At 40.2% G+C, this 13,471-nt stretch overlaps 1 protein-coding gene across 3 annotated transcripts in view; it reads left to right on the top strand.

Moving 5' to 3' along the window:
• GAS2 (growth arrest specific 2) overlaps positions 1 to 13,471 on the top strand; it is a 138,870-nt gene that overhangs the window by 81,898 nt on the left and 43,501 nt on the right. For all 3 annotated transcript variants that reach the window (XM_032775260.1, XM_032775258.1, XM_032775255.2), the window contains one exon: positions 1,643 to 1,750. In XM_032775260.1, coding sequence (XP_032631151.1) covers positions 1,643 to 1,750 — 108 coding nt within the window. The remainder of the gene's footprint in view (positions 1 to 1,642; positions 1,751 to 13,471) is intronic.

The following is a 13,471-nucleotide window of genomic DNA, read 5'->3' as shown; positions in this document are numbered from 1 at the left end:
TACACCTGGCTATAACAGACCTCAATTGGCTAATGCAACAGCAGGCAATCATGAGAGTGCAGCAGCACATCATCTACCTCAGCCATGTCCCTGCACTGGTGAACGTCTCAGAGCTGAGGATAGGGGGAACATAAATGGCACTTTTCTCCCTGTAGGTCTTCTCAGTGGCACTGAGTTTAGCTTGGATCCTGGCTTATGATCAGAGCATAGTGTTTTACCCAGATGTAAATGGCTATGCAAGGTGAAGATAGAGTACCTGATTTCACACTATCTCTAAGCTAAAGTAGTGATAATTTTATTAGTAAGGAAGCCCTGCTGGACAGCCTCCTTTTTGTGTATCAGATATACTCAGGACTCCAATACTGGACTTTCTTTACTTTTCATCTGAGAATTGTAGGTGGATTAAATCGTAAATCTGCCCACCAATAATCAGTAGAGTTCAATTCCATTCAAATACCATCAACTTCAGGTTGACAAACTTTGGGCTAAGTTCATCACTCAGTTATATGGTGAAATTCCATGGTAAACTGAGTGTCTGCGAGCATCACTGGCCTCTACTTTATCGTTCCACATTTGGGAATTCCCTTTTGATTTGGGAATCCCCACAACCTTGGATTTCACAGATGCTTTAAAAAACTGTTGCTGTATTTATTTTTCATTTTAATATTTTTAATAAGTAAGAATATAGTTTTGTTTAATGTTACCATTTTATGTAATTGAAAATACATGTAGATTTCAAGAAGAAATTGTGGCCCAGTCCTTGGGCCCATCGGAACTCTGCCCATGACCCAAAGGGAGGACACATCATCTGTATTGTCATTACTGGGTGATGACAGAAGATGCTGATGCAAAGGATCCTTTTGCAGATATTTTAAGATCTATAGGGTCTTTCTTGTGAGTCCCCAAGCTATGCCAGAAGCTCTGCAGAGCAAGAGAAAAAAGTAGCCCTGAAAAAGCTGTGATCACCCATTTTTTTCCTCTTTCACATGGCTTAACGTAAGAGGAGAGCCTGTGTTGCTAATATCTGAATCCTATATGAGGTTTATTACTACACCTCTACCCTGATATGATGCAGTCCTTGGGAGCCAAAAAATCTTACTGCGGTATAGGTGAAGCCGCGTTATACTGAACTTGCTTTGATCCTCTGGAGCGCTGCTTTACCGCGTTATATCCGAATTTGTGTTATCTCGAGTCGCGTTATATGGGGGTAGAGGTGTATTTGATTCAAGGCTTTACATGTACCAGACGTACCAAATCCTGAAGTCTTCGTTCAGTTTTTACTCATTCTTAATTCAGCAAAAAACCCACTGAATGCACTGGGATTGTTCCCTGTGGACCACATAGAAGCTTAGTATAGATTTCATGATTTTGCCCATTAGTAGCAACGATGGTATTAAAATCAGTGTCTTAAAAAGTCACTCAGTGCCATACTATTAAAAACATTAGAGTTGAGGGGAAAAAAGAAGTAAGACAATTTCAGCAATAGTGCCTTAATTAAAAGCCTGAAGAGGTGTTAGGAAGAAGTCATTTGTCATGATGACAGAGAATAAATCAAGGGCATGACATTATGTTAACTGCCCTTTTGAACAGTTTGCTGCAGATACACTCTATGAAAGAGCCACAGTAATAACTTGTTTTTCAGGTCAAACACATTTCTGAAGATCCTCCTTGTAAATGCCCCAATAAATTCTGTGTGGAGCGTCTTTCACAAGGACGGTACAGAGTTGGAGAGAAGATCCTCTTTATTAGGGTAAGAAATTTTCATTTTTCATGTTATGCAATGTCCCTTTCGGAGATCCCTGATATCTGCCATCTGACAGCAACATTTTTTAATGCTTGGGCTGCTTCTTTCCAGGTTAAAATGGCACCACTGGTTAATGAGAAAAAATATTTTCTTTCTGACAAGTACAGATTCTCACTCACAGCACAACTGGGGAAATATAGTCCCCGGGAAGGGGGAGGGGTAGAGAATTAATAATGTGGTAGATCCTCCTACTTCTAGGTCATTGATTCCATGCTGGCCATGATAAATGGTGACTAAAATTCTTCACAAATAGAGATGATGGTTTCTTATTTCCTGTTGGAATAGTATTCTTATCAGAAAAGCCATTGTCCCACTTTGTGTTAATTGGTACCCTATTGACAGTCTGAGGAGAGAGGTCAAAGACTGAATGAGAGTCTAAATTACTCTCCCATCCCTCCATCCCATGGTTGACATACAGGGTAGCATGGGCAAAACTGCACTACCACAGGCACCTTTCACAGGTACCACATTAACTCATGTATGGCAGAATTGTATTGGTAATACACATAGAATTTCTATCTGGTTGAGCTGCCCCCAAAAGGCACCATTTTGCATTCATTCTGAAATCTTAATCTTTTATATATTTGCTTATTTTAGTAATTTGAAAATACCCAAATTATTGATTTTATATAAGCCAAGATCCAGTCTGTCATTATGTCCCCCCCTGCAGTGTACATTTGTTCTAGACCCAAGTAGTAGCCAGACAAAATTGCAACTCCTCTTCTCATTGGAGAAAATGAATTGTGCTATCTCTACTCCACCAGGGGTACATGGCTCTGCTCTTGCATAACTGGGGGTTTAGGGCCTGATCCAAAATCAGTAGAAGTCAGTGAGAGTCTTTTTAGCCAAATGAAGTCAATGGGAAACTTAGCTTTTTAACTTGCAATCTAATATTTACTCCCTCACATTCTCAGTCCTTCATTCCTTGAGGTCCCAGTTCAGCAAAACACTAAAGGAGATGCTTAACCCTAAGAAGATTCTTAAGTCCCACTGAAGTCAAGTGCATACTTAAGGACTTTGCTAAATTGAAATGGACTTAAAACATGTGATTAAAGCTAAACACCTGTTTAAGTGCATTGCTGAATAGGAGCCTGAAAAGCCCTAATTAATTCAGAAGGAGTTTGGAGTGTACAAGAAATGAAAGACTGGACTACAGATGGACTGTGCAAAGGAATTTTAATGTGATAAAGAAAGGAATTATGTTTTATTGCCTATGAAACTTCCTTTTAATGCTACAATATTTTTAGGGCACTAAAACTATCACTTTTTAATCAGTTTGTGCAAAAGTTATTGTTAATCAACCAAAGGCCATAGCGTGCATTTATGCACATAATGTATGATATTTTATAATTCACATTTCTAGTTTTATTTTTGTCCTCTATTACATTTCACAGTATCAAGTTTCACAAGTCACTGTTGTTCCCATTAAAAACACATTTTTAACAGTGGAAAATGAGTAACTGTAATTTTTCAGCTGTACTGTTAAAGTAGCCTTGTATAAAACTGGTGCTTTTTAACCAGCTTGCACTTTTGATTTCTTCCTTATTTTTAGTCTTAAATCACAAATCTTAAACCATTCTTAACCTTCTCTTTTTGATAAACTGTTAAGTTTTCCTTCCAAAATTTTGTATCACAAATTCCCCACTGCTGGCTTCTCTGGTATACAGTTTGTTCCAAGTCAGTTTTCCATTCCAAGTGTGCAAACAAAACACCCCATTTCATATCATGCTTCTGCATTCCAGGTAGAATTGTGCCAAAAAAAAGGTAACTGTGATATGGTTTAGACATCAAACTACAGTATTAGGGCTAGATCCTGCTCTATGAATGTCATTGCAAAATTTGCCATTGACTTCAATGGAAGTAGGCTTGATCCATAGTTAGTGTACTTCAGAAATAAAGTACATTATAGTTTGGTTGCACTGGAATCTGTCTCATTATGGTGCGTTCCACTGGGTTATAGTAATTCTTCACCAGCTTGTTTTAACTCGTCAAGCTATGGATTTTTCACATGTACATAAATACATGTATTAGTCTTTTCTTTTGGACCCTTTAGAAACTTCCTTACATATAATATGATGGGGGCTAATTTAGCTACAACGAATCAGGAAAAAGATCTTGGAGTCATCGTGGACAGTTCTCTGAAGATGTCCACACAGTGTACAGAGGCAATCAAAAAAGCAAACAGGATATTAGGAGTCATTAAAACGGGGATAGAGAACAAGACGGAGAATATATTATTGCCCTTATATAAATCCATGGTATGCTCACATCTCAAATACTGTGTACAGATGTGGTCTTCTCACCTCAAAAAAGATATACTGGCACTAGAAAAGGTTCAGATATGCCGTGGGTAGAGGATTGAGTCAACGCTTTACATTACCAGACGTACAAATCTGAATCTCGGCAGTTTTACTCATTCTTAAACAGCAAAACCCCAGGAATGCACTGGATTGTGTCCCGTGGACCACATAGAAGCTAGTAATAGATCAGATCTCCTTAGTAGCACGAGGATAAAACAGTGCGTAAAAAGTCACTCAGTGCCATAACTATTAAAAACATTAGAGTTGAGGAAAAAGAAGTAAGAACATTCAGCATATGCCTTAATTAAAAGCCGAGAGGTGAGAAGAAGTCCATTGTCATGATGACAGAGCAATAATCAAGCATGACAATAGTTAACTGCCTTTGAACAGTTGCGCGATACACTCTATGAAGAGCCACAGAATAACGTGTTTCCAGGTCAAAAACACAATTCTGAAGATCCCCTTGTATCCCAATACATGCTGGTGGAGCTCTTTCACAATGGACGACAGAGTGGAGAAAATTCTTATAGGGTAGAATTTCATTTTCAGTATGCAATTCTTGCGGAGAGCCCTGATACGGCACGCTACACAATCATTTTAATGCTTGCTGCTTCCTCCAGTTTAAAATGACACTGGTTAAGGAAAAAAAATTTTCTTTCTGAAGTACAGATCCACCACAGCACAACGGGAAATATAGTCCCGAAGGGGAGGGTAAAGAGAAATTAACAGTGGAATCCTCCTACTCTAGCATGATTCCAGCTGGCCATGAAAGGGACAAATCCTTCACAATAGAAGAGTTCTTATTTCCGTTGAAATATCTTATAGACAAGTCCAGTGTTCCCACTTGTGTAATTGGTACCGCGATGACTCCGAGGAGAGAGTCAAGACTGAAGAAGTCGAATTACTCTCCATCCCTCCATACCAGGTGTTGAATACAGGGTAGCAGAAAAACTGCACTACCACAGCACCTCTCGCCCAGGTACCACATAACTTCATTAATGGCAGAATTGATGGTACTACACATAGAATTTCTACTGTTGAGCTCCCCAAAAGGCACCATGTTGCATGCAGTCGAATCTTAATCTTTTAATAGTATTTGGAGTTCAGTAATTTGAAAATACCGCAAATTATTGATTATAGAAGCCAAATCCATCTGCATTATGCCCCCCCTGCAGTGTACATTTTCAGACCACAAGTCGTAGCTCAGACAAAATGCAACTAACCTCTTCCATTGAGAGAAAATGAATGGCGATCCACTCCACCAGGGTACATGCTCGCTCTGCAATACTGGGGGTAGGGCTATCAAAATCATAGAAGTCAGTGAGAGTCTTTACAAAGAGTCAATGGGAACTTGCTTTGTTAACTGCAATCTAATATGTGATCCCTCACATTCTCATCTTATTCCTTGGAGGTCCCATTCGCAAAACACTAAAGAGATGCTAACCTAAAGATTCTTAGTCCCACTGTCATGCAATACTAAGGACCTTGCGAAATGGAAATGGACTTAAAACATGTGAAATGAAAGCTAAACACCTTTAAGTGCATTGCTGAATAGGAGCCGAAAAGCCCTAATCTGAATAGAAGGAGTTTGGGTGTACAAGAAATGAATAGACGGACACAGATGACTGTGCAAAGGATTTATGTGATAAAGAAAGAAGAGTTGTGCTATTAATACTTCTTTAATGCTACAATAGTTTTAGGGCCTAAACTATCACTTTTAATGCAGTGGCAAAGTTATTGTAATCACCACAAGCACTAGGGCATAGCACGAATGTATGAATATTTATAAGACTTCTAGTTTTATTTTTGTCCTCTAGTACATTTCAAGTTAGTTACAAGTCACTGGTGTTCCCAGTAAAAACACATTTTAACAGGGGGAATAATATAACGTAATTTCAGCTGTCTGTTCAAGTAGCCTTTGTAATAACGTGCTTTAAACCCAACTTGCACTTGGATCTTCCTTATTTTAGCTTAATCACAAATCTTAAACCATGTCTTAACCTTCCTTTGAGAAACTGTTAAGTGTCCTCCAAAATTTTGTATCACGAAATCCCACTGCTGCTTTCTCTGTATACAGGTTGTTCGCAAAGTCAGTTTCCATTCCAGTGTGCAAACACACACCATCATATCAGGCTTCTGCATTACAGGTAGAATGCCAAAAAAGGTACTGGTGATATGTGTAGACATCCAACTACAATGATTAGTGTAGACCTGCTCATGAATGTCTGCAAAATTTTGCCATTGACTTCAATGAAGAGGCTACCAAGTAGTGGACTTCAAAATAAGACATAGAGGTTGGTTGCACTGGAACTGTCCTCATTATGGTGTGGTTCACTAGTTATAGTATATTCTTCACCAGCTTTTAACTCGTCAAGCTATGGATTTTCACATGTACCATAAATACAGTATTAGGCCTTTCTTTGGAACCTTAGAAACCTTCCTACATAAATAATGAGGGGCTAATTTAGCTACAACGAAATCAGGAAAAAGATCTGCGAGTCATCGTGGAAGTTCTCTGAAGATGTCACACAGTTACAGAGCAATCAAAAAAGCAAACAGATATTAGAGTGCATGAAAACGGGGAGAAGAAAGACGGAGAATATATTATTGCCTTATCATAAATCCATGTAGGCTCACTCTCAAATAATGTTAACAGATTGGCGCTCACCGTCAAAAAGATATACCGGCACTAGAAAGGTTCAGAGAGTGCAAAAAATGATTGTGATTGGAGAGTCCATAGAGGAAGATGAAAGAGCTAGGCCTCTCAGCCTGGAAAAGGAGGAGTTCAGGGATATGATAGAAATAAGATAAAATCATGAGATGGACGAAAGGGATAAGGAAAGTTAGTACTTATCCATAAATACAGAACGGGGTCACAAGACAATAAGAGGCAGCAGGTAAAACAAAAAAGGAAGTTTTCTTCACCAGTGCACAGTCAACCTTGGAACTCCTTACCGACAAGTTGTGAGCGAGACTATAACAGTTTTTAAAATGAGAAACGGATAAATCATGGTGGGAAGGTCCATAAATGTATTAAGCCGGATGGTAGGATGTGTCCTCTAGCCTTGGTGTCAGAGGATGGAGATGGATGGCAGGAGAGAGATCACTTGATCATTGCCTGTTAGCTTCACTCCCTCTGGGGCACCTGGCATTGGCCACTGTCAGTAGACAGATACTGGGCTAGATGGACCTTTGGTCTGACCTGGGACGGCCATTCTTATATTCTTATAGTAGAAATGCAGGTAAAGAGATGCTTAACTGACATTTAATTTCACTGGCCATTTGGCACCATCTCCTGATGTTGCTGGGGATAACTTTTCCTTCGGTTCCATCTGTTCCATTTATGATATAGATTGTTTCCCTGGACAGTGCCATCAACTGTCGCCGTGCGTACAAAGTATCTGGATGAAATTTCTAGATTAGTTTGGTTCAGCACCAATATTACCTGGATTTATGGCTCTTCAATTAGAGCCAAGTGGAAGAAGTTCCACTGACTTCAATGGGACAAGTGTTAGGGTCTTATATAGTGAAAATCTTTACTGATGGGTTGGCTTCTGGACTGGAGTCTGTGGCTCTGGGGCAGCCCACCTCAGAGCAGGGACCTCAAGGCCTTCCCTTTTGTGGACAAAAATCAAACTTTGAAATACTGAAAGACCAGAACTACCTTTCTGCGCACAGTGGAGAGCTTCTCTGCTGGGCTTGACTTTTGCTGTGGAGATGCCTGAAGTTATAGAATAGTGCTCTTGACTGGCTGATGGTTCTGTCCTGCCATCCTGGATCTAACTTTCCACTAATTTGCATCAGATACTAGGATAACATTTTCAAAAGCACCGAAGTGACTTAAGAAATTCAATGGGAGCTAGGCACTAAGTCACTTAGGTGTTTTCATAAATTCCACTAGGTACCTATCTGCATCTTTATACACCAGAATACCTGTGTAAATCTGGCCCTCATTTTAAAAAATGAGACTTAGGTTTCCAAATCACTTAAGCATTTTTGAAAATTTTACCCACAGGCTAATGTTCACCTGCTCCTGTAAGCTAGCTGAATGTACCTCTACTTGTTACTCTTGCCTGCCCATTTTTAGATGTCACCCACCTCCAGGGGTACCTAGATAGCACTGTGTGTGAAACTTGTGAAGTAAGAAGATAGGCTATGTCTATACTTAGGGTGGTGTGTAGAGTACAGGAAGTACATGTGAAAGGCAGATTGCAGCCACACTCGTGACTGCAGTGTGCAGCTATACGCCACAGTGAAAGGTTGGTCACGGGGGGAAGGCTTTGGCGAGGGAGATAGGGGGACATCACACTGCTAAAAACAGCAGTGTAAATATGAGAAGCATTTATTTGGCATTTAGTGGCATTTACATGTGATATGTGGGCTGTGTAGGGTACCTTCTCTGCTTGCTTAACCCACACCTCACAATTCAGACTGGTATTTATAGCCATGCTAGCTGGGAGGGCAGTGTCTACTCCACTATATATGTAGATGTAACCATAGATCATGTCTGAGAACTTATATAGCACTTCGGTTTAATGGTACTACTATTATTGTTTGGTCATGGTAGAATTACATTATGGGCACATTAATCCTATTGTGTTCATTATAAATACAATTATACTGTAACTACAGTAGATGAGTTAATGATTATGGGACAATAAAAAGAAAATGCTAATGAGTATTTAATGCAGTTATCCCTCTGCAATAAATTCCTCTTCCATTCTGGATCCACAACTTTTTTAATGGACAAATTAAGAATACATCCCTTATTTTGTTTCTGTTTATGCTGCTATTTTTAAAGCAAGTTACAACCCCACCAATAAAAAACAAACCTAGCAGAACACAATCCTCATGTGCAATTTGCCCAAAATTACTGTTTGTCACCCTGGAATATTTATCACAGAAAATATTTTTTTTCTCTTTGAAATAAAAAAGAAAACAAAAATACAACGAACCCAATCCTTCATATGAATAATCTTCTCTCAAGTGAGTTGTTTCACTGAAACAAACAGGACTACTTTCCTCAGTGAATATTACTCTCAGAAGTAAGTACTATAGGATCAGGCATCAAATCTGGGGGTTTTTTTTGGTATTCAGCAGAGTGTATTTGCATGTGATATAAAAAGAAAGCAAAATGCGTAACAAACAATATTAAAGCATAATGGAAATCTTTATTTAAAAGTATGACAAGGACCTGTTTGACAATATAGTGTAGCTAAGGTTTGTTTCCCCTTTCCAGTTTCCTTGAGATTGGGAATTAACAGATTGGATTTCAGACCCTGCTTAAACTGAGCCTGCTTTCCATGAATTGAACATGAAAGCTTAAACACTTAAACACTGAAAACACTTGTATTTTAAATAGGAATTGCATCTTCTGTTTATTTTGTTCTTCCTTTATTCACTTATATGGTGTTTGCCTGCTAGGCCAGAATAGATAACTGTAAAGGCTGTTAAATGCTGGTAACAGAAGCTATGTTTTATAATAATGCTAATTACTTAAATTAAAAGAAATAATGGTATCCAATTTAATAATGTATAAATTTGATCCTTTGGTGTAGAGTTAACACTCCCACATGCATATACCATGTACAGGAAACCACTGGCACATTAGCTCTTGGACTAGATGGAGTAGATGACCTATTAAGGTCCCTTCCAGCCCTAAATTTCTATGATTTTGCTCGTTGTGTCCCTTTCCCGCCATTGTGTCACTGTTTTTGTGACACTTAAATCCTTCAGCTATAGTATTTAAACTGACAAAACATTTTTTAAAAAAATAAATGGAATAATGAGATTGTAACAAAAACATAGTGAAATTTTAAAATTTTCATCAAAAGAAACCTTTTATAACTTGCCTTTTTAGATTTTGTTACCATTAGTTCATTTAGGTCTGAGGTACTAACCTCCTCGATTTCCACTGAGGTCAATGACACTTCAGAGTGCTTATCTCCTCATAGAAAGTGCTGTAGAATCTCAGAGTTACAAACACCTCGGGAATGGAGGATGTTCGTAACTCTGAACAAAACGTTACAATTATTTTTTCAAAAGTTTACAACTGAACATTGACTTAATACAGCTTCAAAACTTTACTATGCAGAAGGAAAATGCTGCTTTCCCTTCACTTTTTTAGCAGTTTACTTTTAACACAGTATTTGCTGTACTGTATTTGCTTTTTTGTGTGTCTCTCCTGTTGCCTGACTGCGTACTTCTGGTTCCAAATGAGGTGTGTGGTTGACTGGTAGATACTAGTCTGTCTTAGCTGGTAGATACTAGTCTGTCTTAGCTGGGCAGCACCGCTAACAGGACTTCTAATGTCCCAGTCGGCGGTGCTGACGAGAGTGACCCAGTGCCTTACATGCTGCAACTCAGTACTGGGTCACAACCCTAACTTTGAAAAACGCTGGACTAGATGATCTAATCATCCGTTCTGGCCTTAAAATCTATGACTCTATTAAAGATGCTCCATATTTTGCAGGATCATCCCCTGTAAACCAAACGATGAGTAATACATACTCTCTCATATACAATCACATTTTTATTGTCTGGGTGCCTTTTTAATACTTACATTCTTCAGTATTCTGTTCTAGTAATAATACCAAAGGATTCATCTACAACTAACTCAATGTATAAACCCTTACATGGAACATCACTGTAGTTTGGTTGCTATGGAAACAGAGCCTGGGCATTTTCTTTTGGGATTCACTATGGAAAGGGGCACTGGTATATATCTGTGTGTGTATATGATTAGTCTCTAAACAGTAATCTAGTATACACTACTGCCCCTTTGTGGAGAGGAGAATGTGTTGTTTATAAAAACATACAGATTTACATCCACCCAGGGAAATCATCACAGATTTAATCATGGGAAATAAGATAATATGGACGTGGGGGGAGAGGCATTTTCAAAGCACAAATGATGCTGAAACTGCCATGATCCCAAATGTTTTGTGCTACCATTCAGACCCAGAGATTCATACACAGCTATATGCACTGTTTTCCCGTGATGTGCTTATTACACCTGGATTTGCCTCCAACCTGTCTTTGGTTGTTCTAACTTTCCTCCTTACCCTCAGCACCACAGCAGCTGTTCTGCCTCTCCTGAGACCTATATCCTCATCTTCTAAATTCTATATCCTCTTCTTTGCCACTTCCTCTGTTGCTATGCCTGTGACCCATAACCCCATCCTGCGGACTTCGTCTATGGCTGACCTTCTTCCAACTTCTCAGCAAAGGTATCATGTCAAAAAAAAAAAGTGGGGATTAGGGGAAGGGGAGACTTTTTTTTGTTTTAATAACGTTGTTCCTCTGAACTAATACAGTTGGTCCATTTTTATTTTGAGGTTAGGGAACCGCCTCAATTTAAAGAATTGAGAGGACACCTGGGAAGAAGAGACCATTTTCCAATATCAGTATTTTGGAAGTAAATTTGAAAGAATCATGTTGGCCCTTAAGAGAGAAGCATCGGGCAGATAAAGCCTCTCATGGGCTTAGACGTATCCACTAACATCTTTAAACACACACATCTTGATTCTCCACTCCAGTTAAACTCCCTTTCCTAATGGGTGTTAGAATTCTGTGAGCTTTTTTTGACTGCCATTGCATACTGAGCAGATGTTTTCAGAGAACTGTCCACAATGACTCCAAGATCTTTTTCTTGAGTGCTAACAGCTAATTTAGACCCCATCGTTTTATATGTATAGTTGGGATTATGTTTTCCAGTGTGCATTGCTCTGCATTTATCAATGTTGAATTTCACAAAGTCACCCAGCTTTGTGAATGCCTTTGTAACTCATCACAGTCAGCGTCACACTTAACTATCTTGAATAATTTTGTATCATCTGTGAATTTTTCCCCCTCACTATTTATCCCTTTTTCCAGATCATTTATGAGTATATGGAATAGCATTGGTTCCAGTATTGATCCTTGGGGGACCTTACTGTTTACCCCTTTTCACTGTGAAAACTGACCATTTATTCCCATCCTTTATTTCCTGTCTTTTAACCAGTCACTGATCCAGGACAGGATCTTCCCTCTTATCTCATAACTGCCTACTTTGTTTAGAAGTCTTTGGTGAGGGACCTCCTTAAAGGCCTTCTAAAAGTCCAAGTACGTTATATCCACTGAATCACCCTTGTCCACATGTTCACTGACACCCTCATAGATTGCTGAGGCATGAATTCCCTTTATAAAAGCCATGTTGACACTTCCCCAACATGCTGTGTTTATCTATGCGTCTGATAGTTCTGTTCTTTAATATAGTTTCAGCCATTTTGCCTGGTACTAAATTTAGGCTTACCAACCTGTAATTGCCAGGATCACCATGGGACCCTTTTTAAAAAATCAGCATTACAAGGTGTTTTCCTTTAAGAACTGAAGTGCAGTTCTCTGGAAAAGTTTATGTTATAATTGGAAGTATCCATGGAAAATAGGGAATTTTCTTAGGTTCAGTGATACCATTTTGCTATGATAATATGCCAGGAGTAACTGGAAATTCATTAAGTCTAACTGTAGAAACATATTTTGCTTTAGGGTTGAGACATTAAATGCTTTCCACAGTTTGGAATTACTAACTCTGAGTGTTACAAGTGGGAACGCACTACCCATTGGAGTCATGTTTTAAGGATGGAAAACGATGCACTTCAGATTTTCCTTCCTAAGCAATTGGTAAGGTGAAGCATTATGTGGACAGAATTCAAATCAGCCAAAGCAGAAACCTCTGTTTTATAGGCTTAATGGTGAAATGTCTTATGGACTAAGTGAAATTGATCTTTAGGCAACTGTTACATTGTGGCAGGGCCACCCGGGGGGGGCGCAAGTGGGGCAATTTGCCCTGGGCCCTGCAGGGGCCCCCATGAGAATGTTGGAGGCTCCCTGCCGGCCCCAGCCCCGTCTCCACCTTCCCCCATCTGCTGGCCCCTCAGCGTGCCACATCCAGGAGTGGCCCTGGACAGAGCTAAAGCGGCCTGGCTCTGGTGGGGCCTGAGCTCCTCCTGCTTGCAGCCACATGGTAAGGGGGCAGGGCCTGAGCTCCTGCTGCTCGGAGCCACGTGGTAAGAGGGTGGGGCTGCGAGCTCAGGCCCCGCTGGAGCCAGGTCACTGCAGCACTGTCCAGGGCCGCTCCTGGACATGGCACGCTGAGGATCCAGGAGAGGGGGGAGGTAGGGGTAAGCGGCATGGTAGGGGCTGGGGCTGGGGGGGTTGGATAAGGGTCAGGGAGTCCAGGGGACAGAGAGGGAGCAGAGGTTCTGGGGGGAGGCGGTCAGGGGATGGGGAATGGTGGGTTGGATCGTGGGGGTTCCAGGAGTCTGTCAGGACTCAGCGGGGTGGGGGTGGATAGGGGTCGGGGCAGTCAGGGGACAGGGAGCGGGGG

This window comes from Chelonoidis abingdonii, chromosome 4 (genome assembly GCF_003597395.2).
Source record: "Chelonoidis abingdonii isolate Lonesome George chromosome 4, CheloAbing_2.0, whole genome shotgun sequence".
Taxonomy (NCBI): domain Eukaryota; kingdom Metazoa; phylum Chordata; order Testudines; family Testudinidae; genus Chelonoidis; species Chelonoidis abingdonii.
The sequence above is the reverse complement of the archived record's forward strand: the minus strand, read 5'-3'. Positions and strand labels throughout refer to the sequence as shown.